Below are 24,524 nucleotides of genomic sequence, written 5' to 3'. Positions count from 1 at the left end.
AATAACATTTCAAACACGTCGATTTCATTTGCAACATCGAGAAATTCATGGTACATAAAAGACATCTTATCACATATAAAACATATCATTATCTAAATATTTACCCTTTTTTTGTCACTTGTAAGAGTGCAAGAATCGGAAGATATTCTCAATCTCTCCCATTGTCATATTCGAAAAAGTTGTGAGATTTTTTTAAAAAAATACACCTCAACATCAATAGCTCTTAATTTTCCACCCTTTAATGGGGCCGAATAAAAATGACTAGTAAGATAGCTTAATTATTTCTTATTTCTTAGGTTTATTTTAAAACGTTATTACTTTTTTTCTTTTTTTACCTTTAAGTTTCTTTTTTTTAAAAGGTTATTAATTTTCATTATTTGTATTATGATTTAAATTCAACCTGCTAAATTAACTCACGGATATTTTAAAATGATGTCTATAATGATATAATATTTTGTTTCAATAACTTAGAGACATGGTAAACTCACGTTGAAAAAGCATAATTTGGTTTTGATTTTAATTAAGACGTATTTTTTTATAACCTCAAATCGATAAGTTTTTCTAACTTTTTTATTCCTATGGGAGTACGGACGCCCACCCTAGGACTCAAATTCAGATATCAAGAACTTTTAGTATCAAGCTCACAAAAAATATGAACACAAGATCTCATAGTAGGTGATACGTCAAAAACTTCATGCCCTCTAGCTCACCAATAAAGCTAAATCGAGCATGGTTGGAAGACACTAATTTGGTTGGAAGAGAAACATATATACAAGTGGCAGAAATAAAGGAAGGTATTTTTAATATTACTGCACATAAAAAATCTGAAGCTATTAGATTGGATTAAAATCCAACCATCCTAATATGCAAAAAACCATCCAACCATCATCTAGAATTAGGATTTTATTGTATACACACAATTTTGTTAATCAAAGTGTAAAATCACCATAAAAATCCATCCCAAACACATGAGAATCTGCATCATCTCCCATCGAGAAACAGTATTGGTTCGTCGTCGGCATCTCCTGCAAGTCCCCAAAATCCTTAAACTCCGACCAGAGAATATCTGTCCCGTCTGTCACTTCACTTGTCGTCTCTCCCTTCACGCTATCGTCGCCCTCGGGCCAGACGAAACAGTCTGCAGTACTATCGCCCCGTTGGTCGTTGCCCGAGTTGGAGAAGCATATGTTGTAGGAGTTGGAGGCGGAGAGGGGAGGATCGGCAGCAACGACGGTGGCGATCGGGGCAGCGAGACCGCACGTGTGGGACGCCATGTAAGTGATCTTGTAGTTTCCTGAACCGTCGTCCATTTTCTGCACCTGCTTTGTGGCCTTGCAGCCCTGATCGTACTTGTGGGTGCACCTAAAGTAGCTCCTGTGTTTGGTTCAAAAAGAGAGGAAAGTTCTTGTCAAGCTTTTATGTCTTTTTTTTTTCACTTTTCTTTTCTTTCAATGTTTGAATGATTCTTCTTTTGAAATTGAGAAATAATAAACAGTTTTGATTTCAACTTAGTTTATATCAACTGAGTTTTTAGGTCTTTACCGTTCTCGTTGTTGTTTTTCGTTTTCAATTTTACAACTATTTTATTGTTTCTTGTTTATGTTTTTTCTTAAACTTTTTAAGACTTATAAAAAAATTTTTTAGAAATTTCTTGTTATTTCTAATTTGTTCCTAAAATATAAATATAAATATTGTTTTATCATTATCGAATTCACGGGTGTCGAGGGTCATGCAATTTTTTTAATTAAAAAGGATCAACATAAACAAGAAATAGTAACATAACTCAACGGACCCTTAAATTACATTTAAATTATATCAAGCATAATATAAAAATTCTTAGCATGCTATTGTGTTACCAAGAGACCCATGCCCTTATCTCATTAGAGACTGTTGGAAATTGAAAGATTATGTATATATAAAATGTAAGAATATACAAATTCATCTCGTCTGGTTAGAATTTCTAACTTTGCTTATGTTTTAAGCTATTCTAGACAAAAAAAAATTTTTGTAAAATAAGTTCACTAAAGTATGTGTATTGAGTGTTTTTCTTTTCTTTCTTTTTATGGAATGTCACCATCCAAATTACTTCCACTATAAGTATTTTGATCAAAGTTCCTATTTATCCAAAAAAACTCACTCTGTTTGTGGTGCTAATATTTTCAAAATGATTTAATGGAAAACTAAAACTACTTTTTTAATAACTAATATTTTTAGAATAGCCAAAATCACTACAATAAAAAAATTGGAAATTATTTGTATAAAAAGAAAAATTACAAAACATGTCTTTATCTTTTTTAGATTATGAACCTTTGAACTTCCAACAAGAAAAAAATAAATAGATCTGATTTATCGTTAAATTAAAATAGTAAAATAAACAATAATAGGTTTGAAAGAGACAAATTAGTGAAATGATGTGTTCTGAGAAAAGTCGAAGCATTTGAAGATAAGTGGAGTGTAGAGGGAAGTCGGCGAAAGAAAGTGTGTACGGAAAAGTGATTTTTTAGAATCAAAATATCTCTTTTTGGTAAAAAAAAAAAAAAAAAAGATAATAATAATGAAAATTAAAGATAATGAGTTGAGTGGATGGGGATAATAAAATGGCTACCTTGGATGTTTTGCATTGAGGATAGCTTTTTGGCCGTACTTCCTCCAAGCACGGCCGTCCTCCGCCGTTGCCGACACCACTGTCCTCCCCTCCACCGCTCTCCTGCGTTTTCGTCTCAATTGTTAGATCCACTAGAAACGTCGCACATTTAGGTCGCAGTTAGAGCTAGAAATTTTTTGATATCTGAATCGAGTAGACATGACACCTATTATCATTCTAAAAATTTATATTCAAATCATCCATAAAGAAATTTACTCACTCGTTTAACATTTTGGGATGTTAAATCAAAATTAATTTCGATGTATTTTCGATACTAAATATTGTAAGATGATTGTTGTGTGAGATTAGTCGATGAACATGTAAGTTTGTCCGGAGCACTTACGGATTTAAAAAATCAAAATTAGAAGCGATCGCTCCCATCTTATCTTTTTCATTCGCTTTGCCCTAAAATTCTAGAGAGAGAGAGAGAGAGAGAGAGAGTGGAGGAGGAGGAGAGAGAGAAACCTTCTCTTATGGCCGCGTCCGGAATCTTTATGCGCCGGACTCCGCTGACTGTCGCCGGAGTCCAGATCGGAGCAAACGGAAGAATAATCCTGGCCAAGCGACTCGTCGGCGGCGGACTCGTACGATTCGAGGACGGAAATCGCCTCAGTGAAGGATCTGAAGACCTCGGCAGCGAGAACTCGGCGATCGTGCTCCGTCGCGGCCGCCGACCGGAGCAGAATCTGAAGCCGAGCCGCCGATGCTCGGCCGCGAGCAAGCCCCGCCGTGAGGCTCCTCCACGCCTCCGCCGGCAGCAATTGACGTCGAGAATAATCCGGCGCCGTCGCGAAATTCGCCTCTCTCTGACTCTCAATCTGAATCTTCTCCGACATTTTTGAAGATCGATTTTCGGAAAAATGGCGATGAGATTTTAAAAGAACCCGATTTTATATAAATAAATAATAATAATAAAAGAAAAATGAGAAGAAGTAATGTGGAGGAGGAAGGTGTGGGGAAGAAACACAAGTGATTGGATGGTTGATGACGTAATCAGCATAACGTCATCCTAGTGATGCTTTGGGTAGTGGAAGAGGCTGCCATTTTATTTTCCAAAACCACTTTTACTTACCACTTACAAGGTTACAGCTGGCCATTTTTATTATTCATTATTTTATTCATGCGATACTAGCCTAGTCGAGTAAGATACCAATTATCTTTCGTGAAATTGAACGTTGATTCTAAACTTTTACCGTTGTGTTTTAGGAAAATTTAGAGTCATGTTTGTTACAATTTCTAAAAATATCTGGCTACATAAATAATTATTTAATTAAATTAAGAAAAGTAATTTAATTATTCGTAAGTTTTGAGGGAGATAAAAGAGACAATTATAAATATGGCAAAAAAATTTAAAGAAATAACAAATTTAGTATATATATTTTAGATTTGTAAATATATCAAAATTTTTAGAAAAGATGGAGGCCCAATAATAAAATGTCAAATTTATCCTCGTAGCATTGGTATACCATTGATATAGCACTGATATATATTTGATATACATCTGATTTATTACTGATATACAATTGATATATCATTTATATAACTATGATATCTACTACTATAATTTCTTATATGATTATATTATTTACTATTTATTGATTTACCATTAATAGATGTGTAATATATTATTGATGTGTCTTTGATATATCACTGATATAAAACTGATTTACTTCTGATATATCTATAATATCTACCAATATAAATTCTAATATGGTTTGCAACTGATATACGTATGATATAACTATGATTTCTACTAATATAGGTTCTTATATGATTATATAATTTACCATTGATTTATCATGCTGATATAACACTTATATATTTGTGATATATACTTGATATGTCTTTAATTTACCACTGATATAACTGTGATATCTACTAATATAATTTCTCTCATATCATTATATGATTTACCACTAATATAACTTTGATGCATCTATGATATATACTTAATATGTATCCAATTTACTATTGATATAACAATGATATCTACTGGTATCTAACATTGATGCATCTGTAATCTACTGATATTTACTGATGTATATCAGATATCAATTACAAATATATTTAATACGTCACTGATATACATCAAAGATACATTTGATATATATCAGATAAGATATACATAGGTATATCATTACAAATATATTTAGTATATCATAAATTAAAGTTACATTAGATGTATATCAGATGTATAATATGTACATCTTATGTATATTATACATCAGACGTAGATCAGAAGTATATCAATATATCGGGCGTATATCAGATACACATTGGGTGTATATCAAATTTCATAAGGGTAAAACTAGAATAATAAAAATTTCGAAAATAAAAATTCAAATATTTTGCCATATTTGCAAAATACAAAAGTGGTTGACATTTTTGTAAATATGTATAAAAGTTTAGCTACCCAATACAATTTCCTAGAGATAAATGATATAAATTGACCCTGGGTGAAATGTATAAATACAGTATAATAATTTACAATTTGATGAGAGGAGTCAAATTGTCAAGGCGCACGTAAACTAGTATCTATACAATAATTTCTCGTATAAATTGTCCTGGGCAATACTCATGGATATAAAAAAAAGATGAGGAATTAAATTGGAAATATTAAAACTTTGTAACCGATCATCAACTAGTGGCTTGTTATGGTTTGCAAAAAGGGGTTACGGTCTCCGAATCAGATAGTTAGTTGTTTGTTTCATATATATATATATATATATATTTTTTTTAATCATCATCCGTTCACATACAGACGTATTTTTCTTCTTACACACAGTACAAAAGAAACTTGAGGAAATCAATGCTAAATCATGATCTATCTAGACTGGAATATCAAATCCCATGAAGATGCTTTCAACTCTAGATTCCATTTAATTCTTTTGAATTCTACATAGAACATCGGTAAATATCAAATCCCATGAAGATGCTTTCAACTCTAGATTCCATTTAATTCTTTTGAATTCTACATAGAACATCGATGCGTGGCTTTACGTATTAGGCTTTGATTTTACCCAACAATAATGTTAGCTTCTATATTTTAGAAAGAGTTTTAAGATGCTCTAAACTTTCAATCACGTGCATAATACATCTTTTATTAGATTAATGATTATGTTATCACATTAATGAAGTTGGCTTTTGATTTAAAAAATAAATAAAATACACGATACCAAGGAAAAAAAAAGTTAGTTTTCACGAAATTAACCTTGTCCAATCATAAAATTGTTCACAACTAGCCTAAAATCCTATAAAAAAAAAATGTAAAATGGACTAATTGAGGGTTTAATTTAATGAAACTCAAATTGAAGATTAAAATGGACAAATCGTGTCAACTGCATGAATAAATAAAATGGTATTTTTCCTTTTCCATTTGATACCTACATTTTAATATATTTTATTTAGTCTCTCAAATTACAATAAAATTTGAATTTCAATCTTTATTAATAAAATTTAAGCCAATATTTAAAAGAAAAAAAAAAAGACATAATCCACTTTGATATAATCAATATTCATATAATAAATAAATATAATTTCTTCACTTTATTTTTTTTTAGTTCATTTTGGTCCTTATATTTTCAAAACGTCCATTTGGTTCTGTACTTTTAATTTGTTCATCTTAGTGCTTATACTTTCAAAAAAATTTGTCTCTATATTTATAAAAGTGGTCATTTTGGTACATAAAATTCTAGCACAAATTTTATATACAATAGAAACTCTTTACTACAAATTTATGGCTACATTTCAAGAAATTTAGTGAGTGCAGTATCATGCTAAAATTCTAATAAAAAATAGATAAAAATAAAATTGAAGAGGCCAAAATAGCCTCTCTATAAAATTATAGGGACCAAAAAGATATTTTGAAATAAAAAACTAAAACAAAAGTAAAAAAATATAGAGATAAAAATAGTATTTAAACCATAAATAAATAATTTATAACATAAATCTTTGGAAAGATAAACAAAGAATTAAAACCAGTAGTTTCTCCAAAATAATAATAATAATAATAAACTGTTTTTTAATGGAAAATTTAAAAAGTACAGTCAAATAGTCCGCCCAATATTTTAATTTACAAAAGAAAAAAAAATGTTATTAAAAAATATTGCTATATTTAATGTATCTTATTACTAAATAAAATCCAGTGTCTGTATTGGACAAAAAGATCTGACTAGCTTTATAGATGAGCCCCACCCAGTTATATATATATGTGTAAATTATAATACTATCTACTTTTGAAATATTAATTTTTGTTGATATACTCATTTATCTCGTTTTCTGAATTACAATTTCAATACGATATTTATTGTGTATATAATTTATCTTAATTTTTCAAATATTTTTTAAAGTATATAGTCAAATTAAAAATATAAAAACTAAAATATTATTTAAATTTATAATATAAATGCCCCCATCAATTAATTATTTATTTTTCTAAAAAATAAAAAAGAATAATAGACATTTCGACCAAATTTGATCCACCAATAAGGCATAATACCCTCCGCAATATTCGGGTCTCCGTCTAATTTTATAGAATTAAATTTTTTGTTTAAATATGCTTCGAGTTAAGTAAGCAAAATTAAATAATATTATCACATGTATTGAAATCAAGATAAAATACTATAGAAATAATAGTCAAAAGATAATTTAGTAATCTCTTGTCTGAAACTCCACCATCACATTTGTGATATTATATTATATTAAAAAATAAAATAATAATTTTAAAAATATAAAAATACATCACTTTGATAACTTTTTTATTTGTTATTTTTCGTTTTTTGGCGGATGTTTAACACGTGGGAGTGGAGGATTGAACTAAAAAATTTGGAGATATATGTCAATTACTTCTGAGCTATGCTTGTTTTGACATTTCTTACCCTACTATCTACTTTTTAAAAATATTTTCAAAATCTAAGTTAAATTTTGAAAATTAAAAAAAGTAGTTTTTGTTTTTTAAATTCGTGCAAGAATTCAAACGTATTTTTAAAAAATATCAAAATATACAAAATAAATTGTAAAACAACAAACATAACTTTTAGAAACATAAAAGTAAAAACGAAATAGTTATCAAACGAAACTTTAGTTATATATTCTTTTATATGTTTACATAAATAGCATAACACAAATGTATTTTTAAATGTAACATAAATTTTAATTTAAATATGACTCAAAACTCAAATTTGAGAAAATATACTAAGAGTAAAAAAAAAATTGAAAAATTGTGCCATTTTTTAAAGTAAATATTGATTTTATGTTATAGAGTGGAATTTCTTCTTTTCTAGAGTGAAATTTATAATTTTTTAAATTCAAATAATAATAATTTTAATGATTATAGTTGATTATTTATATTGATTATAATATATTTACTGAAGTAAAAATTATTCCATTTAACTTTAGCTAACAATTTAACTCTTATTGAAACTTATATTTCTACAAAAAATAATAATAAAAAGATTGAAACTTGCAACAGAGTTTTGTATATAATAATTTAATTTTTGTTATTTAAAAATTGTAGCAGCGTGAAAAATCTTCTTCTTCGGAGGTTTAAATAAAATAGGTGCTCGCGATCAAATGTGTTTTGCAACTACAGAGTAACAAAACGAAATATGTATTTTAACTTGATGGATTTTTTACGATAGCAAATTTTTACAAATTTTAAATTATATGAATTAAATTGTTACCATTCAAGAACTAAATCGTTGCAAATGTCAAAATTATAGAGAGATTGACTTATTATCCATTAAAGTTTGAAGACTAAATTGTTTTTTTTCAATAATTTATACTTTACTTTTATAATTATACAATTGATATTATGTTTATTTGCAAAGTATTTGAAGTATTCTTATATGCTCTGATACTAACTGTAACAACCTGTATTTTCTAATACAGTCTAAAGAAATCGCTTCTGCTAAATAATTTTAGTTTTTAAAGTTTCTTAGAAAGTTGTCAGGATGACTGTATTAGAAAATATGGGCCGGGTTGTTACAGTTTAGAAAATCTTTCATAATCTTCTTAGATTTACCAAAGGTTGATTTTTTTTCTCTGCTTAAAACGTTTTTTCTTTAATACAACGATAAGTAAGTAGAGGTGAAAATTCAAACTCACGAACTTTTAGTTGGAGTTATATGTGTCTTAACCGTTGAGGCTAAGTTCAAATTAACCCTACACGTTTTTAAACATCGTCTCATTCCCTTTCTTTTTCATTGTCCAACAAAACAAGGTAAGGTAGAATTCATGTAAGACCATCATCAAACTTTTTGTGACTCCAAAACCTCCCAGAAAAGAAACTATAATGATCAAATTGAAAATTTTAAAAAGCTAAAAATATTAAATTGAAATCTAGCACATACCATAGAGGACTAAACAACCGTAATTTAACCTTAAATTAAAAAAAAAAAAAAGAAATGTTAAAATATAAATTTGATCCATACGATTTAAGTTTAGTTTTCTCTCTGCTTTAAAATTTTCAATTTAATTCTCTATGGTTTTGAGATGAATTTAATTATCAAATTTGACTCAGTTTCACTTAAATCCTTATAATTTTAAAAAAATTTCAAATGAGTTTTTATAGTTTAGTTAATCCACCTTTAAACCTAGCTAATCCAATCACACTCAAATAAAATACACTGTTTATTACCTCATAAATAGAAAACGTGACATATATTCCAGACATTAACAACCTATACAGCCACATACAATTCATAAGAATTGTGTCATCAACTTGAAACTAAACCCAAATAATTCAACGCAAATTTTGAATGACAAAAGTTTAGAAAAAGAAATGAAAACTCCCTTTAGTGTTTAGTTACGTAATAACAGTGACGATTCATGGATGGTGATATATATGCATTTGCATAGGTTTATAGGCTTTATTTTATTTTAATTTATAGGTTCAAAAATACTAAGTGACAAATAAAGTATAGGAAAAATACATTTTTTATGTTAAGATTTGGGATAGGTGTCAATTTGGTCTCTGAAGTCTCAAAATGAACACTTAAGTTTGAAAATTTGTTCTAAATGGTCTTTAAGTATTCTTGGACCATTAGTTAACTCAATGAAAAAATAACATAACAATTAACAGGTGACTAGTTAGGGACCAAATTGAAAAGTTAAAATCCAGTCACTCATTAATTGCCACGTTATTTTTTCGTTAAGTTAACTAATGGTAAAAGAATGGTTAAGGACCATTTAGAACCAAATTTCAAACTTACGAAAAGTGTTCATTTTGAAACTTAAAAACCAGATTGACACCTACCCCAAATCAATTTATTTTTTTCTAAAATAAATAAAGTCGCAAATGGCTGCCGTTTTAATCAAATGGGAGTGGATAAGACGACCGCCCACAAAAAATTTTATGCCAAACTAAACTATTGGACATTTCTAAGCTCTCATCAAGTAGGGAATATGAATATATGATTGTATTTTCTTTTTTCTTCGTCCTTTTTGTTTTGTGTGGAATGAGATTTGATATTCTTCATTGTAGATGCACTTTCTAGAATTGCTTTTAACCTACCACGCACCAAATAAACTTTGGTATTTTGTGTGGGAAATTTTAGTCTGATATCTCAATTAAACCACTAATATACCAGAAAGTTAATTAATGATTCGTTTGCCATCTGGGATTGGTAAGAAATCATTTCAAATTCGAGAATTTTAAAGAATGGAAATGATTTCAAATTCCTAACGATATTTCGAACCAAATTGATTATAAATTGTTGAAATTAAAGTTTTTTGTTTGAAAATAAAGTATCACATTTTATTATTATGCTCCTGATATTTTGCAAGATATTGTATTATTAATGCTATAATATTTTATTATCAAGTAGTTATTTCAATATGAAAAAAGGCAATTTAATTAAATCAACTCAACAAAATTAAAACTTGCAAATGTCATCTTTATTTTTAAAATTAAAAAAAAAATACTTGAAAATATCTTGATTTAATTTATTCACGCTGCAATAAGGTGTTTTTTTTTCTATCATAGCTATCCACAGTTCTAAAAAAACAAAAAGAAAAAAAAAATCTATGAAAAACACCATATACATGTGAAGATCTCTCTTTACCTCAATTTATTCAGCAAAAAGGTTTTTTTTTTTTTTTAATCATAGTCATTTTATGATATTTAGTACTGAAAAGACAAAAGCATAAGGGGAAAATAAGAAAAATCTACTTAAAAGAATATGATCCAAACAATATTGAAATAGGAAAAAAAATAAATACTCATGACAAAATAGAAAACCAACGTGAGAGTTAGATTATAGTTATTAGAATAAAGAAAGTTACACAAAGCAAAATTTGAAACTAATCTTATAGTCGACTTGATGATCTATGTAGAAGGGAGATTGTATGTGTGTACATTTAAACTTAAAATCATAACAAATCCGACGTTTTTTTAATGGGAAATAATAGCACCAAAAACAAATTTGAAATCATTTAGGATTTCAATATATTTTTTTAATTCATCCAAACACTAACCGATCTTGAAATCCCTCAAATTCGGAGGTTTCAAAGAGTGGTAAGTCAATATAGGTTAAGGGTAAATTTAATGATCATTTATAAGATATCTAACAAGATGTCTCAATCAATTGTTGGATATTATAAAACTTGGACATCATTGAGAGTGCCTCTCTCTTATGACCACGCGGTTGAGATTGCTTTCGACTCAAGCATATGAGATAACTCTGGCTCGTGTTTGAGCTTGGTACCAAGCTTGGGTAGTCACATAAACGCACAATCATGCAATGGTCCTTTCATCCACTTAATATGACACAACAAATAACTCTTGCTGTCGAATTTGGTCACGGTACATTTAATCTCGATTATAAGACTAATACGCAAAGGCCTTCGTGACAGTAATAAACTGTCGTTATTAAATTTATCTTGAATTACACACGAATGAATTTTATTGATTTTTTTCTTGATAATTTTTAGTAAAACAATTTTTGTGATGGTTGGAAATTCTCATTAACACATCTTCTTTTTACAGTTTTTAATTATCATAGTAAATTTATTAATGATGCTTTTTGTTTATCGTCATGTTTATTGTTTCCTTGATGGAGAATATAATGACGGAAAAGCATCAAAAGATATATTTACAACATTTTTTCACCATCATCTAAAGTCGATATTACTGTAGTGGCACTTGTGAGAGATATAGCCTTATTCAATATTAGAAGGGTTCTAGTTTCCCTCTGAAGTGGAGATCGTATCATCAACCTTACGAATGATAATAAGTGTCTTTATCTACTTAGTTCTTAGCTCTACTCAGATTGGTATAAAACCCTATCGTGTAAGTGCCTAACAAATATAAAATTTTAATGATTATTTTTATAATAGTTTATTTTAAAGTGGAAATTATGAGAGATTTTTCTATAAGCACTTAAAAAGTAGTATAAATAAATAAGTATTTTAAAATGTTTTTAGAATTTTCAAAATAAGGAATGCCATAAAATTAAAATTTGAAACGTGTTTTGAGAATAATTGCAATCAATAGACATTTTCCAAAGAAAACAAAACAAAGGAGAAAAAATCGACATAGGAATAAATAAAAATGGAAATGTATTATTATTCCATCCAAAAGCCAAAAGAAATTAATTAATAAAAATGGAAGGTTCGAAGATTATTTTTCCAATTTAAAATGAGTCGACAAAATCAGTAGGAGTCTTTGGAGAACAAAAATGTATATATTATCCGTTCAAAGTGAAAAGTAATTAGTGAGGAAAATGAAAGGTTTAATTTCCTCTATCTTTTTATTTTCGTATTTTCACTTGACCTTAATTTTGTCCTCGCAACACTCGTTTCAAAAAAAAAAAAAAAAATCATCGTTTGATATCCACTTTGCTTTTAGTTTCTTATTTTTAATAAAACGAAGATAGTAAAATTTGTTTATGCAAGGATATGCACAACCACGTATTTCAGATTGCAGCTCGAATTCGGCTTCCGGACCGATCTGAACACTTGGGCGGACCTGCACAAAAAGGTGAGCACTCTGACGATCAAGTCAGTATAGGTCGGGTTCCCAGTTTAGTTCGAGGTCAGAGATCATCGTACCTGATCGTGGAGTGAAGTCCTCTACTTATGGGTGGTAGTCCCGCTAATCTTGCAACGGTTACGCTCGGTAATCTCGGGATCGTCGGTTACGCCCGGTAATCTCGGGACCGACGATTATGCTCGATAATCACGCCGCCGACAGTAATTCGCATCGGCCCCCACCGAACTTCCCGGTAGGTCGGACCTCGGCCAGGTTCACCTCGGCCCTCATACTTAGCATCTATCAACGCTAGTAGTGGTGATTTCGGCCGTCCGAGCTGGGCATGACTCATGAGTCATCTTAGATTCTCCGATGACGGGGAGGATAGTGACGCCTCCACTTCAGGTCAGGGTTTGGAATACCCTTCTAGGATACCTGAGCACTACCTCGGATCCCTTCGTAGGGGGTTCGCTATCCCTGAGAACATCCTCCTCAGGCTTCCGGAGGAGGGGGAGAGAGCTGACAATCCTCCAGAGGGATGGGTCACTCTCTACTTCAAAATGTTTGAGTACGGCCTCAGACTTCCCCTTCACCCTTTTGTCCAAGAATTTCTCTTCTGGACTGGGTTGGTTCCGGCTCAAGTGGCCCACAATGGGTGGGGTGTCATTTTCGCTTTGGCCATCCTTTTTTGGCTACGAGCTCGGGATAGCGAAGAGGCCGAGCTGTTGGACGTAGACCAGCTCCTCGCGTGCTTCGAAGCGAAAAGGATAGCTAAGAAACCTAGTCGGTTCTATATGTGCGCAAGGAAAGGCGCAGGCGGTATAGTTAAGGGGCCGACCTCCATCAAAGGATGGGTGAGGAAGTGGTTCTACGCTTCTGGGGAATGGCTTGCAAAGGACGAGTCAGGTCGTTCCTTCTTTGACGTCCCCACTAGGTTTGGGAACCTAGGTACGGAGTAGTTCTTGCTTTTTGTGATTTTCTTTTCTGTCATTCAGGTCTAACTCGGATTTTGTCTTCGTGCAGTTTCAATCCGACCAGTCCCCGAGCTTACGCAAGCCTCCTTCGACACGTTGAAATATTACAAGGAGCGCTTTCCGAAGGGTAGGAAGGTCGGAACCCTGGTGACCGACGAGCTACTGCTTGAGTCCGGGCTGCTAGATTACAACCCTGCAGTTCGTCCCATTGAATCCTCAAGGCCGAACTCCGAACTTGGTATGCCGAGCTTGCTTCCCCCCTTTTTTCCTCTAACCTTGTGCTGACCCCTGTTTTTATTTTGCAGCCATGGTTTGCGGATTTGCAAGCAGCGTGAAGCGCAAGTCCAAGGGCCGAGCCCATGCTCTTGAGGCCGTCCAGAGTTCGAAACCTGCCACTCCTGCCGTGGCAGGGCCTGCCTCGGAAGATCCAGCCCCAGTGATCGAGCTGGAGTCTTCTGGGGGTCCCTCGAGGGAGAAGCGCCCCAGGGATCAGACCGAGGCGGTGGACGCCCTGCCTTTGGGCGAGGAGGTGAGGGAGGAAGTCCCTCAGAAGCGAAGGAGGAAGGAAAAGAAGACGACCTCCCCCTTGGAGGTCGGAGCTTGTAAGGTCTTGCCTGCGAGCTTCGCAGATCGGGTGGACGATCCTGAGGCCAGGATGGGCGGGACGTCCGATGTGACAGCACGGTTCAGAGTTGAGCCGTCAAGTTCCGGGGTGAGGGACCAGGTGTCCCGCATCTCAGCTGCAAGTTTGGACCGCTGCCTAAGGAGGGCGTCCAAATTTGTGAGCGACCCTGGGTCCGTTCTGCAGAGGACCATCGACTACGCCGCCGAGGTAAGACTAGTGTCTCCATTTTTGCTTAATTTCACCTAACAGGTGCTCGGTCTAACTTTTTCCTTGTACCGTTTCTCAGGCGTTCGTTGCTTCCATTCAATCGGCTCTGGCTGTAAAGGCCGAGCTGGATGGGAGGGAAGTTCTGGCAGCGAGGGAGAAAGAGGAGTTATCTGCTGCCTTGGAGGCTGCTTCCTCCACCATGAAGGATGAGCTGCTGAAGGCTCACTCTGAGGTGGAAATTTTGAAGGCCGAGGTGGAGACCAAGGCCGAACTGCTGAAGAAGGAAGAGGACAGGCGCAAGGCCCAACTCCGAGCTGCCCACGCTATCACCAGGGGCTTGGAGAAGGAGAAGTTCCAACTCCTGAAGGAGAAGGACGACATGCTCCAGGCGCTTGAAGCGAAGGATAAGGAGCTGGAGCATGCGACTGCCGAGCTGGAGACGGCGAAGGAGCGCCTCAGCAATGGAGTCCTACTGGAGGAATCGTTTAGGCAGCATCTTGACTTTAATGGATTTGCCAAGGACTTCTCTGACGCGGGCTTCAAGTTCCTCATGAAGGACATTGTTTCCGACATGCCTGACCTTCAGATCGATCTCAGCGGTCTGAAAAGGAGGTATGCCGAGAAGTGGGCGTCTGGGCCTGGCGGCACCCCTGGCCCCCAAGCGTTGGTGGATCAGTATGTCAGAGATCTAGACTCTGACTACTCCGACCTCGAAGAGGACCAGGTCGGCGCCGCACAGGAGGGCACTTCTCAGGCGGACTCTTAGGCGATCATCCTTCATAAGGCTTTTCTCTGTCTCTCTTCTCTTCCTTTTTTGTTTGTAAGTGTCAGGGCAGAGCTGCAAGGTCTATAAGCCTTGGCTCTGCTCTCCATTCAATAAAGAGGCTCCCATTTGTTTTTACTTTGTTGTCGGCAACATCTTTTCTTTGCTTTCCTTGAACTGCAGCCAATGTCACCTCGCACCTCTTACTTTTGAGGTCGCGCCTTTAATTAAAATAATTTGAAAGTTCGAATTTGAATCTCTGTCTAGCATTCAATGCATTGCACCAACTCTGGATTTTTTAACATCGCACTCTTAACTTAAAAACGTTAAAAGGCTAAAATCCTAAGTCCGTAGCTATTCTTCACATCGCTCCTCGTACCCTCAAGTTCGGAGGCTTGACCATTTTGAACTTTTCACATCGTCCCTTTACCTTGAAGGTTTGAATTTCAAGTTCATCAGTGGTTTTGGCATCGCACCTCGTACCCTTAGGTTTTGGAGGATTGAATTTTAACCGACTGCTGGAATGTGATCGCGTGGGAGTCCGTGGCCCCCATTTAATTTCTGGTCGAACTCGGAATCATGAAATTAAATCATCACATTTATTCCGATCATAATTCTTTTGAAACAGTGTTTACAGATCCATTGAAAACCCTTCTGGCATTTCAAGGATAATAACGCTTCAGGTGCTCCGCGTTCCACGGGTGCGCGAGGACATCTCCTTTCAGATCGGCCAATACGTACGTCCCAGGTCGGACTATGCCCTTGACCTCAAACGGGCCCTCCCATGCCGGATCAAGGGCACCCACATGGGTTTGGACCCTCCTTAAGACCAGATGTCCGACCTGAAAGGTCCAAGGTCGAACGCGGGCGTTGTAATGTCTGGCCATTCTGCCCTGATATTCCGCCAGGCGTAGCTGGGCCACTACTCTTCTTTCTTCCAACAAGTCGAGGTTGAGGAGCAACTCTTCCTCATTTGCCATAGGCTTGTAATGCTCTACTCTGTCAGATGGCATGCTGATCTCAACCGGGACTACAGCTTCGGAGCCGAAGGCCAGGGAGAACGGGGTCTCACCCGTCGATTCTCTTTGGGTGGTCCGGTACAACCACAGAACCTCTGGTAGCTCCTCGGCCTACCTGCCTTTCTTGGAGTCCAGTCTAAGTTTGATGCCCCGCTTGATGATCTTGTTGACTGCCTCCACCTGCCCATTTGCTTGCGAATGGGCGGGGGACGAGCTAAGATGACTTATGCCAAGTTTGCTGCAAAAGTCTTTGAACTTGGCGTTGTCAAACTACTTCCCATTGTCTGTCACGATGGCATGCGGTATACCAAAGCGACATATGATATTCGTCCATACGAAGGACGTGACTCTGGATTCCGTTATGTGGGAGAGCGCCTCGGCCTTGGCCCACTTGGTGAAGTAATCCACAGCAACCACAGCGAACTTGGTCTGGCCCTTGCCCAAAGGGAAAGGACCAATGATATCTACCCCCCACTGCGCGAATGGCCACGGGGCCGAGATGGGGGTGAGCAGCTCGGGAGGTTGGTGGATTATGGTTCCGTAGCGTTGGCAATTGTCGCAAGTTCTAACGAACTTCTTGGCGTCCTGGCTGAGGGTCGGCCAATAGTATCCTTGTCGGATCATTTTTGCTGACAGCGACCGGGCGCCTGAGTGATTGCCGCACACTCCTTCGTGGATCTCTCTGAGGACGTACAGGCCCTCTTCAGGGGTTAGGCATCTCAATAGAGGCAGGGAAAAGCCACGTCGGTACAATACCCCATCTTGGACCACGAACCGAGCTGCCCGCCTTGCCAACTTTCTGCACTCCTTGGGGTCTTGTGGTGAGTTGCCCCTAATGAAGTCCGCGATCGGGTCCATCCATGAGGATTCTGGAGCGCCGATCTCCATCAGATCTGGCTCTAAGATCGAGGGATTATCTAAGATCTCAATGGGGACCGACCTGGCCAAGTCGGTCTCGTACGCCGATGCTAGCTTGGCCAAGGCGTCAGCATTAGAATTTTCTGGTCGCGGAATCCGGCTTACTTCGTAAGTTCGAAACTGGGCGAGGTACGATCTGACCTTGCCCAAATACTTCTCCATTCGGGTGTCTTTGGCTTGGTACTCGTCCTTGATCTGGCTCACAACCAGCTGGGAGTCACTGAAGACCTTAACACAAGAGGCCCCCAATGCTCTAGCGATTCGCAGGCCGGCAATAAATGCTTCATACTCAGCCTCGTTGTTAGAAGTCCGGAAGCCGAACCGCAAGGCATACTCAAATCGCTCGTCCCCTGGTCCGAGCAAGAGGACCCCGGCTCCGCACCCCTTCTCATTGGAGGATCCGTCGACATAGACTGTCCAAGGTAGGTCGGACTCGCTCAGCTCGGAAGGTGGTGTGAGCTCGGGTATGAAATCTGCCGCTGCTTGTTCTTTCAACGCAGTTCTGGGTTCGAACTGGATGTCGTACTCACTTAGCTCTATTGCCCACTTCATTAGGCGTCCAGAAGCTTCCGGCTTATGGAAGATGCTTTTTAGGGGCAAGTTAGTGAGCACCACCACCGTATGGGCTTGGAAGTATAGTCTAAGCCGTCGGGCCGAGGTGACCAAAGCGAGAGCCAACTTCTCCATCTGAGGGTATCTAGTCTCGGCTTCGGTCATAGCCTTGCTTGTGTAGTAGACCGGGTTTTGCCACGCTTCCTCTTGCCTGATTAGGGTCGAGCTGACGGCACTGTCAGACACTGCTAAGTACAATTGGAGCCCTTCCCCCGGCATGGGCTTGGCGAGCAAAGGTGCCGAACAGAGGTAGCTCTTCAATTGCTGAAACGCTTGCTCGCACTCCGCTGTCCATTCAAACGGCCCTTTCTTTCGTAGGATTTTGAAGAAAGGAAGGCACTTATCTGTCGATCTTGAAACAAACCGGCTCAGGGCCGCAATCCTGCCATTGAGACACTGAAGCTGCTTCAGCGTCTTCGGTGCCTCCATCTTGGTCACGGCTTTAATCTTTTCGGGGTTGGCCTCGATTCCCCGGTTGTTCACCATGAAGCCGAGGAATTTTCCCGAAGAGACTCCAAAGGCACACTTAGCGGGGTTGAGCTTCATTTGATATGCCCTCAGAACCTCGAAGGCTTCGGTCAGATCGGAGAGATGCGACTTAGACTGCTTGCTCTTGACAAGCATGTCGTCCACATACACTTCCATATTCCGGTCGATCTGCTTGGCGAACATTTTGTTCACCATTCTCTGGTAGGTCGCTCCTGCGTTCTTTAACCCGAAGGGCATGACCTTGTAGCAGTACAGACCTTGGTCTGTTATGAAAGCGGTATGACCTTCATCTGGGACATGCATCTTGATTTGGTTGTACCCAGAGTAGGCGTCCATGAAGGTGAGCAGCTTGTGCCCGGCTGTGGCGTCCACGAGCTGATCAATCCTCGGCAGTGGGAAGCAATCTTTCGGGCATGCCTTATTTAAGTTCGTAAAATCTACGCACATTCTCCACTTGCCGTTAGATTTTTTAACTAATACAACATTGGAGAGCCACTCGGGATACAAAATTTCTCTTATGTATTCAGCTTTCAAAAGTTTGCTAACTTCCTCAACAATTACATCACTCCTCTCCTTGTTTATAGGTCTTCTCTTTTGTTTCACAGGTCGGAATGATGGATCTATGCTGAGGCAATGCGTCATAATTCGCGGGTCAATGCCAGGCATGTCCTCATAGGACCACGCAAAGACGTCCGAGTTGGATCTGAGGAAGTGGATTAGCTCCTCTCTGTCGGTGGCCCCCAGCTTGGTTCCTATGCTTACCTGCTTCTCGAGACTAAGCAGCGAAACAAGCTCGAGCTCCTCTGTAGGTGCGGCAAACTCCTTCCTCGGCGGGTTGGCCTCGAACTCGAGCGTCCCATCCCTACCGGGGAGAGTTTCGAGGGCGCAGACCGATGAGCCTTTGAGTGCGGAGGCATACCACTCCCTCGAAGCGGTCTGTTCTCCTCGGACCGTGCCCACGCCATTGAGGGTGGGATACTTCAAAACTTGATGAAGTGTTGAGGGAATGGCCCGAAATGAGTGGATGATGGGTCTCCCAAAGATGACGTTATAGGCCGATCTACCGTCAATTACCACGAACTCGGCCATTTGAGTGACCCGAGTTCGGTCCTGCCCCAGCGTGACCGGCAAGTCGATGCAACCCTCTGGGATGACCGATTCTCCAGAGAACCCAACCAGCGGTGTCGGGCTTTTCTTCAATTGCGACCTCGTCCATCCCAAGGCGAAGTAGGTCGGTAAGGACAGGATGTTAGCAGATGCGCCCCCGTCTACCAGCACTCTCCTGACCACCACATGATCAATCAAGGGAGCAATCACAAGTGCATCATTGTGGGGCAGGTGGACCTCCTCCAAGTCTGCACCGTTGAAGGTGATTGGGCAGGTCGGCCCCTGCTCCCTGATGATGCACACCTCGCGCCTGGCTGCACGGGCTAACTCCTTTCTTTTATGTCCGGACTGACCCCCGCTTGGCCCTCCAAAAATGGTATTGATGACCGCAGGTCGGTCAGTGCGCCGAGGCGGCGTCCTTGAACGCTTTCGCTCTTTCTTTTTCTCTGCTGAGCTGGTCCTGGGCTTTCCCACAAATTTCTTGAAGTAGCCATCTTGAATTAGATCCTCAATTTGGCGCTTCAACTCCCAGCAGTCTGACGTGTTATGGTCGTGCTCCCGATGGAAGCGGTAATACTTGTCCTTGCTGCGCCTCTCCGGGGCTCTCCGAAGCTTCTCAGGACGCTTGAGTAGTTTTTCCATTCCAGATTCCTCGATGTTTGTTAGGATCTCGGAAATTGGAATCGTGGTCGGGGTGAAGCGTTCGTAAGGTCGGCTCCTGGTAGGTCCGCTCTCCGCCCTTCGATACTCAGCTCGGCCGCTGGAAAAGGATTCCTTGTCCTTGGACTTGGGATCTGCCCTTTCTACATCTTTTCCACTTCTGCCCCGGCCGATCTTTCGTTCCGGTCGGCCGGTTTTGGTTCGGAGGAGCTCCTGTCCATCGATGACTTTCTTCGCCTTCTGAAGCACCTCGGCGAAGGTGGCCGGGGCCTCCTCTCCAAGTTTCACCGTGAGGGCTTCGTCGGCTAGACCGGTGAGGAAATAGCACATGGCCGAGTCATCGGAGCAGTGTGCGACCTTCAACTGCTCCTCCTGGAATCTGGTGACATATTCCCGCAGCGTCTCACCCTCCTTCTGCCTGATGGTGGCGAGATGGGTCGTTGTCTTTTTGTCATAGTGCCGAGAAGAGAACTGGGCGAGGAACTCCCTTCTCAACTGAGAGTAGGTCGAGATCGACCTGGCTGGCAGTCTCCGGTACCACAATCGCGCGCTGCCAGTAAGCGCGATCTGAAAGGCGCGGCATTTGATTGCGTCTGATGCCGCTTGGAAGTCCATGAGGCCTTCAAAGACCTCAACATAGTCCTTGGGGTCCTTCGTCCCATCATAAGGCTTCATGGTAGGAGCTTTGAACTTCGGAGGGATTGGTGCTTCCAAAACGTCCGAGGTGAAGGGCGACTCTCTAAAGTCGCCTTCGTTCAGTGAATCGTCTTTCTGCTCACACTTGGCCTTTAAGGCCTCCACCTGAGCATCGAGCTTGCCCCTCAGTTGGTCGAACTCCTCCCTTGTGATTATCCCTGCGGGATTGTGAGAGGATTCAGCCTGCTGGTTGGAGCTCCTGTGTGAGCGGGATGGTGACTGCCCTTTTCGGAGAGACGAGCCTCTCTTTCTGTTGAGATGCTCACGGAGGTCTCCCCTCTGGCGAGTGTACCCCTCGCTCTCGTTGTCTTCGGGACGTTCCTCCTCGGCTGGGCCGAGGTGGGAACCCCTTTGCTCGCGTATGTCCACGCGCGTCACTCGATTTTCAGATCGGGACCCTGCGCCTGCAGCTAGCATCATTTCGTTATACATTTCCTCCATGGAGCGCATTTGTGTGCGCATTGCCTCCATCTCTCTCTGAAGTGCATCAAAGTTCTCGCTTGTTGGAGCCGGGGCTGGACCCCGGGCGCCCTTCTTAGAGGTCCCACCTCGGCCACGGGTGGCCTTGGACGTCCTCGGGTGCGCAGGCGGTAGGGCAGGCGCGGTGATCCGTGCCGACCTGCGGAGGGGTTCTGTTGCTAGGCCGTCGTGACCTTGCCCCTCTACCGCTGCTGCTCCGACCTCCCTCTGGTGGGCATCGCTGGCAGCTAGGGTCCTTCGATCCGCCGTATTGGTCGAGTTTGCGGGTTGAACCATTTTCGTCCGCGTATTGGTTTAAAAGGATTGGGATGACTTAGATTGTCGATTCCCACAGACGGCGCCAAATGTTTATGCAAGGATATGCACAACCACGTATTTCAGATTGCAGCTCGAACTCGGCTTCCGGACCGATCTGAACACTTGGGCGGACCTGCACAAAAAGGTGAGCACTCCGACGATCAAGTCAGTATAGGTCGGGTTCCCAGTTTAGTTCGAGGTCAGAGATCATCGTACCTGATCGTGGAGTGAAGTCATCTACTAATGGGTGGTAGTCCCGCTAATCTCGCAACGGTTACGCTCGGTAATCTCGGGATCGTCGGTTACGCCCGGTAATCTCGGGACCGACGATTATGTCCGATAATCACGCCGCCGACAGTAATTCGCATCGGCCCCCACCGAACTTCCCGGTAGGTCGGACCTCGGCTAGGTTCATCTCGACCCTCATACTTAGCATCTATCAACGCTAGTAGTGGTGATTTCGGCCGTCCGAGCTGGGCATGACTCATGAGTCATCTTGGAGCACCAATAGGGGTCCTCCACGTGTCCGGGGTATTTTCATCCCCAAAAAAAATTAATACTAATTAGGTTGTATTTGATATGGCGACTTCGATTTTAGTTTTCTATTTTTAAAAATTATACGAAATTCCTTGTAAAAATTTTAATATGTTTTCTATATTTCTTTAAAATACATTTAAATTCATAACCAAATTTAAAAAACGTAAACAGATTTTTTAAAATCTACATTTTTAGGTTTCTAAAATTATGTTTAGATTTTAAATACGTTTTTAACAAATAAATAACCAAAACACAGAAACACATATGTAGAAGAAGAAGTAGGGTTTATAAGCTTATTTTTTAAATTAGAAAATTAAAAACATAATTGATTATCAAGTTTTGGATTTTTAACTTTTTTTCGCAAAAATATTAAATCATAAACTTATTGTACGAACGTTGAATGTTATGTATGTTGTTTTATAATATTTAAACATTAGAAAATTCAATTACGTCTCTAAAAAATGAATTTTGTTTTTATTTATTCCCACGAGGCCAACTTAATTATTAGACATGTTGACATTATATTAATAAGGTTAGGATAATGACTGGAAAACATAATTTAATGTCCATCCACGTAATTTCAAAAGGGTGAATCCCCACATATTCACGAGCTAAATTTATAAAAAGGGTAAAAAAAAAATTAATGGGTCAGCATAAATTTCTAAAATATTTAAAATATGAAGCTTTAAAAAATAATGGTAACCATAGCAAACTTTTTAAAATAGTTATAAATCTAATTTTATTTACAAATAAATAACCGTATTAGTTGTATAGAGCCCGTTTGTTAATGTTCTTATTTTCTATTTTTTATTACCGTTTCTCATTTTTTAGAAATATATGTTTGATAATCCATCTCGTTTCTAAATTTAAAAAAAAAAATAGAAACTATAAAAATTAGTTTCTTTTTTCTATTTCCGTAATCTCTAGTATACGAAGGCGCATTAATTTTTCTTAAATACCTTAGCTTATTACCACAATAATATTCTTTTGATAAACTGTAATCACTAATATACTTTAATTAAACGTAATCAATGGACGTTAATTTTTTTTTTTTTTTATATAACAAATCTATAGCATGTTGTCCCTTCGCATACTGTGTCAAAAAAAGTCTTCATACCATTTTGGGATGTTAATTACTATTTTTTGAGGGGTTGTTAATTATTATTAGGAGTAGTTTTCATGATCTAGAATTTAATGTCGAGGAGGCACAATATCATATAAACATGATAAATATATATCAATTTTTACAGTAAACTTTTAATTATATTAAATTATACATTAAATTTGGATAACTATTGTATTATTCCTCTTAAACTTTTTAAATTATTGCAAATTTTAGCCTCTAATTAACTTTTGTTTGAAAGATTGTTAAAATGTTATTTTCATGTGCCAAATGAATTACGAAACATATATATTGTAGCGTGAAAAATTTATAGGATTCTTACAAAAACCACATTAGATTAACGGTTTTTTATTTTTTATTTTTAATCTGTAAGTTTCGGCGGGACTGTATCATTGTCGATTTTGTTCACCGAATTTCTTATTTTGGAGTTTCTTTTTTTTTTTAATTAATGGTGACGCTGAAAATAGTTTTCAGCAACACCACTATTAAGGATGTCGTTGAAAACTGTTTTTAGGGTATTAAACGTGTCACTGAAAATACTTTCTGATAAGACTTGATTTAATGCTAAAAAGTGTAGGTTTGTATGCTTAGTTGACGGTTATTTGGGATGAAAAATGTATGTTCATGTATATAATTTAGGGAAAATGTGCATAATTTGTAATTAAGGACTTTGGAATTCAGTTATAGGTAAATGAAGGCTAATTTGGATAAATATACTTATTTTGTAAAGAAAAGTGAAGATTTATTATCACAATACGTCAGACACATTGCAGGATCAGAAATTGTAGTTTACTAGAGGAATGAGTCAGCCAAGTTACTTCCAGCTTCACAATGCGAGCCACATTCGATGCATAGATTGTCAAAACGGGAATAAGAACTTTTGTCCAAATTATTGGTCCAAGATTTGGTTTTACTAATATCTCTACAACAACTAGTGGTTGCCAACCTCCCTTCAATTTCTCAAATCCTTCTTACTTTCATGGCCTATAAAATGACATCACTTCAACACATCTCATTTCCATGCTTTTTTTTTCTTTCTAAATTCTCGTCAACTTTAGCCTTTTAATTCCAACTTTAAGTTTTGCTCTTCCTTTATTGTTTTTACAATTATTCCTTACTTATTTCGCAATTCTAGTTACTCTAATTGTGTTCTTCTTTCCCGATTCAATAAAAATGCATTCTTTTGTTATCTTCTTTTGCTATTGCATTTATTTTAATTCCATGAGTAGCTAAATTAATTTTTCAATCCTCCTACGAATGATTTAGTTCATTTATTTTAAATTACATCTATCAGTGAGCACGACGCATTACGATCTCTTTGCTTATCTTGATTGATACAATTTATCCCGTTGATTTTCTTGTTGGCCACTCGTTTAAATCACATTGGTTTGAATTTAATTCTA

The 24,524-nt window shown here is 37.9% G+C and overlaps 2 protein-coding genes across 2 annotated transcripts; one reads left to right on the top strand and one right to left on the bottom strand.

Annotated features, from left to right (window-relative positions):
* Nucleotides 1-785: 785 nt before the first annotated feature.
* WRKY54 (WRKY DNA-binding protein 54) lies at nucleotides 786-3,535 on the bottom strand. The gene is made up of 3 exons (XM_088128350.1): nucleotides 3,110-3,535; nucleotides 2,606-2,707; nucleotides 786-1,374 (listed from the first exon to the last, which is right to left on the bottom strand). Exons 1-3 carry the CDS (start codon nucleotides 3,478-3,480, stop codon nucleotides 930-932), a joined length of 918 nt encoding a protein of 305 aa, XP_087984476.1. The 5' UTR covers nucleotides 3,481-3,535; the 3' UTR covers nucleotides 786-929.
* A 10,223-nt stretch (nucleotides 3,536-13,758) lies between these two features.
* On the top strand, nucleotides 13,759-15,186 carry LOC148209239 (uncharacterized). The gene is made up of 3 exons (XM_088117467.1): nucleotides 13,759-14,420; nucleotides 14,500-14,982; nucleotides 15,145-15,186. The coding sequence occupies exons 1-3, from the start codon at nucleotides 13,896-13,898 to the stop codon at nucleotides 15,184-15,186; spliced, it is 1,050 nt and encodes a 349-aa protein (XP_087973593.1). The 5' UTR covers nucleotides 13,759-13,895.
* Nucleotides 15,187-24,524: the final 9,338 nt, after the last annotated feature.

The sequence above is a fragment of the Momordica charantia genome (genome assembly GCF_013281855.1).
Source record: "Momordica charantia cultivar OHB3-1 chromosome 9 unlocalized genomic scaffold, Mcharantia_2.0 BLBB01000009.1, whole genome shotgun sequence".
NCBI lineage: Eukaryota > Viridiplantae > Streptophyta > Magnoliopsida > Cucurbitales > Cucurbitaceae > Momordica > Momordica charantia.
This window is presented reverse-complemented; position numbering and strand designations above follow the sequence as displayed.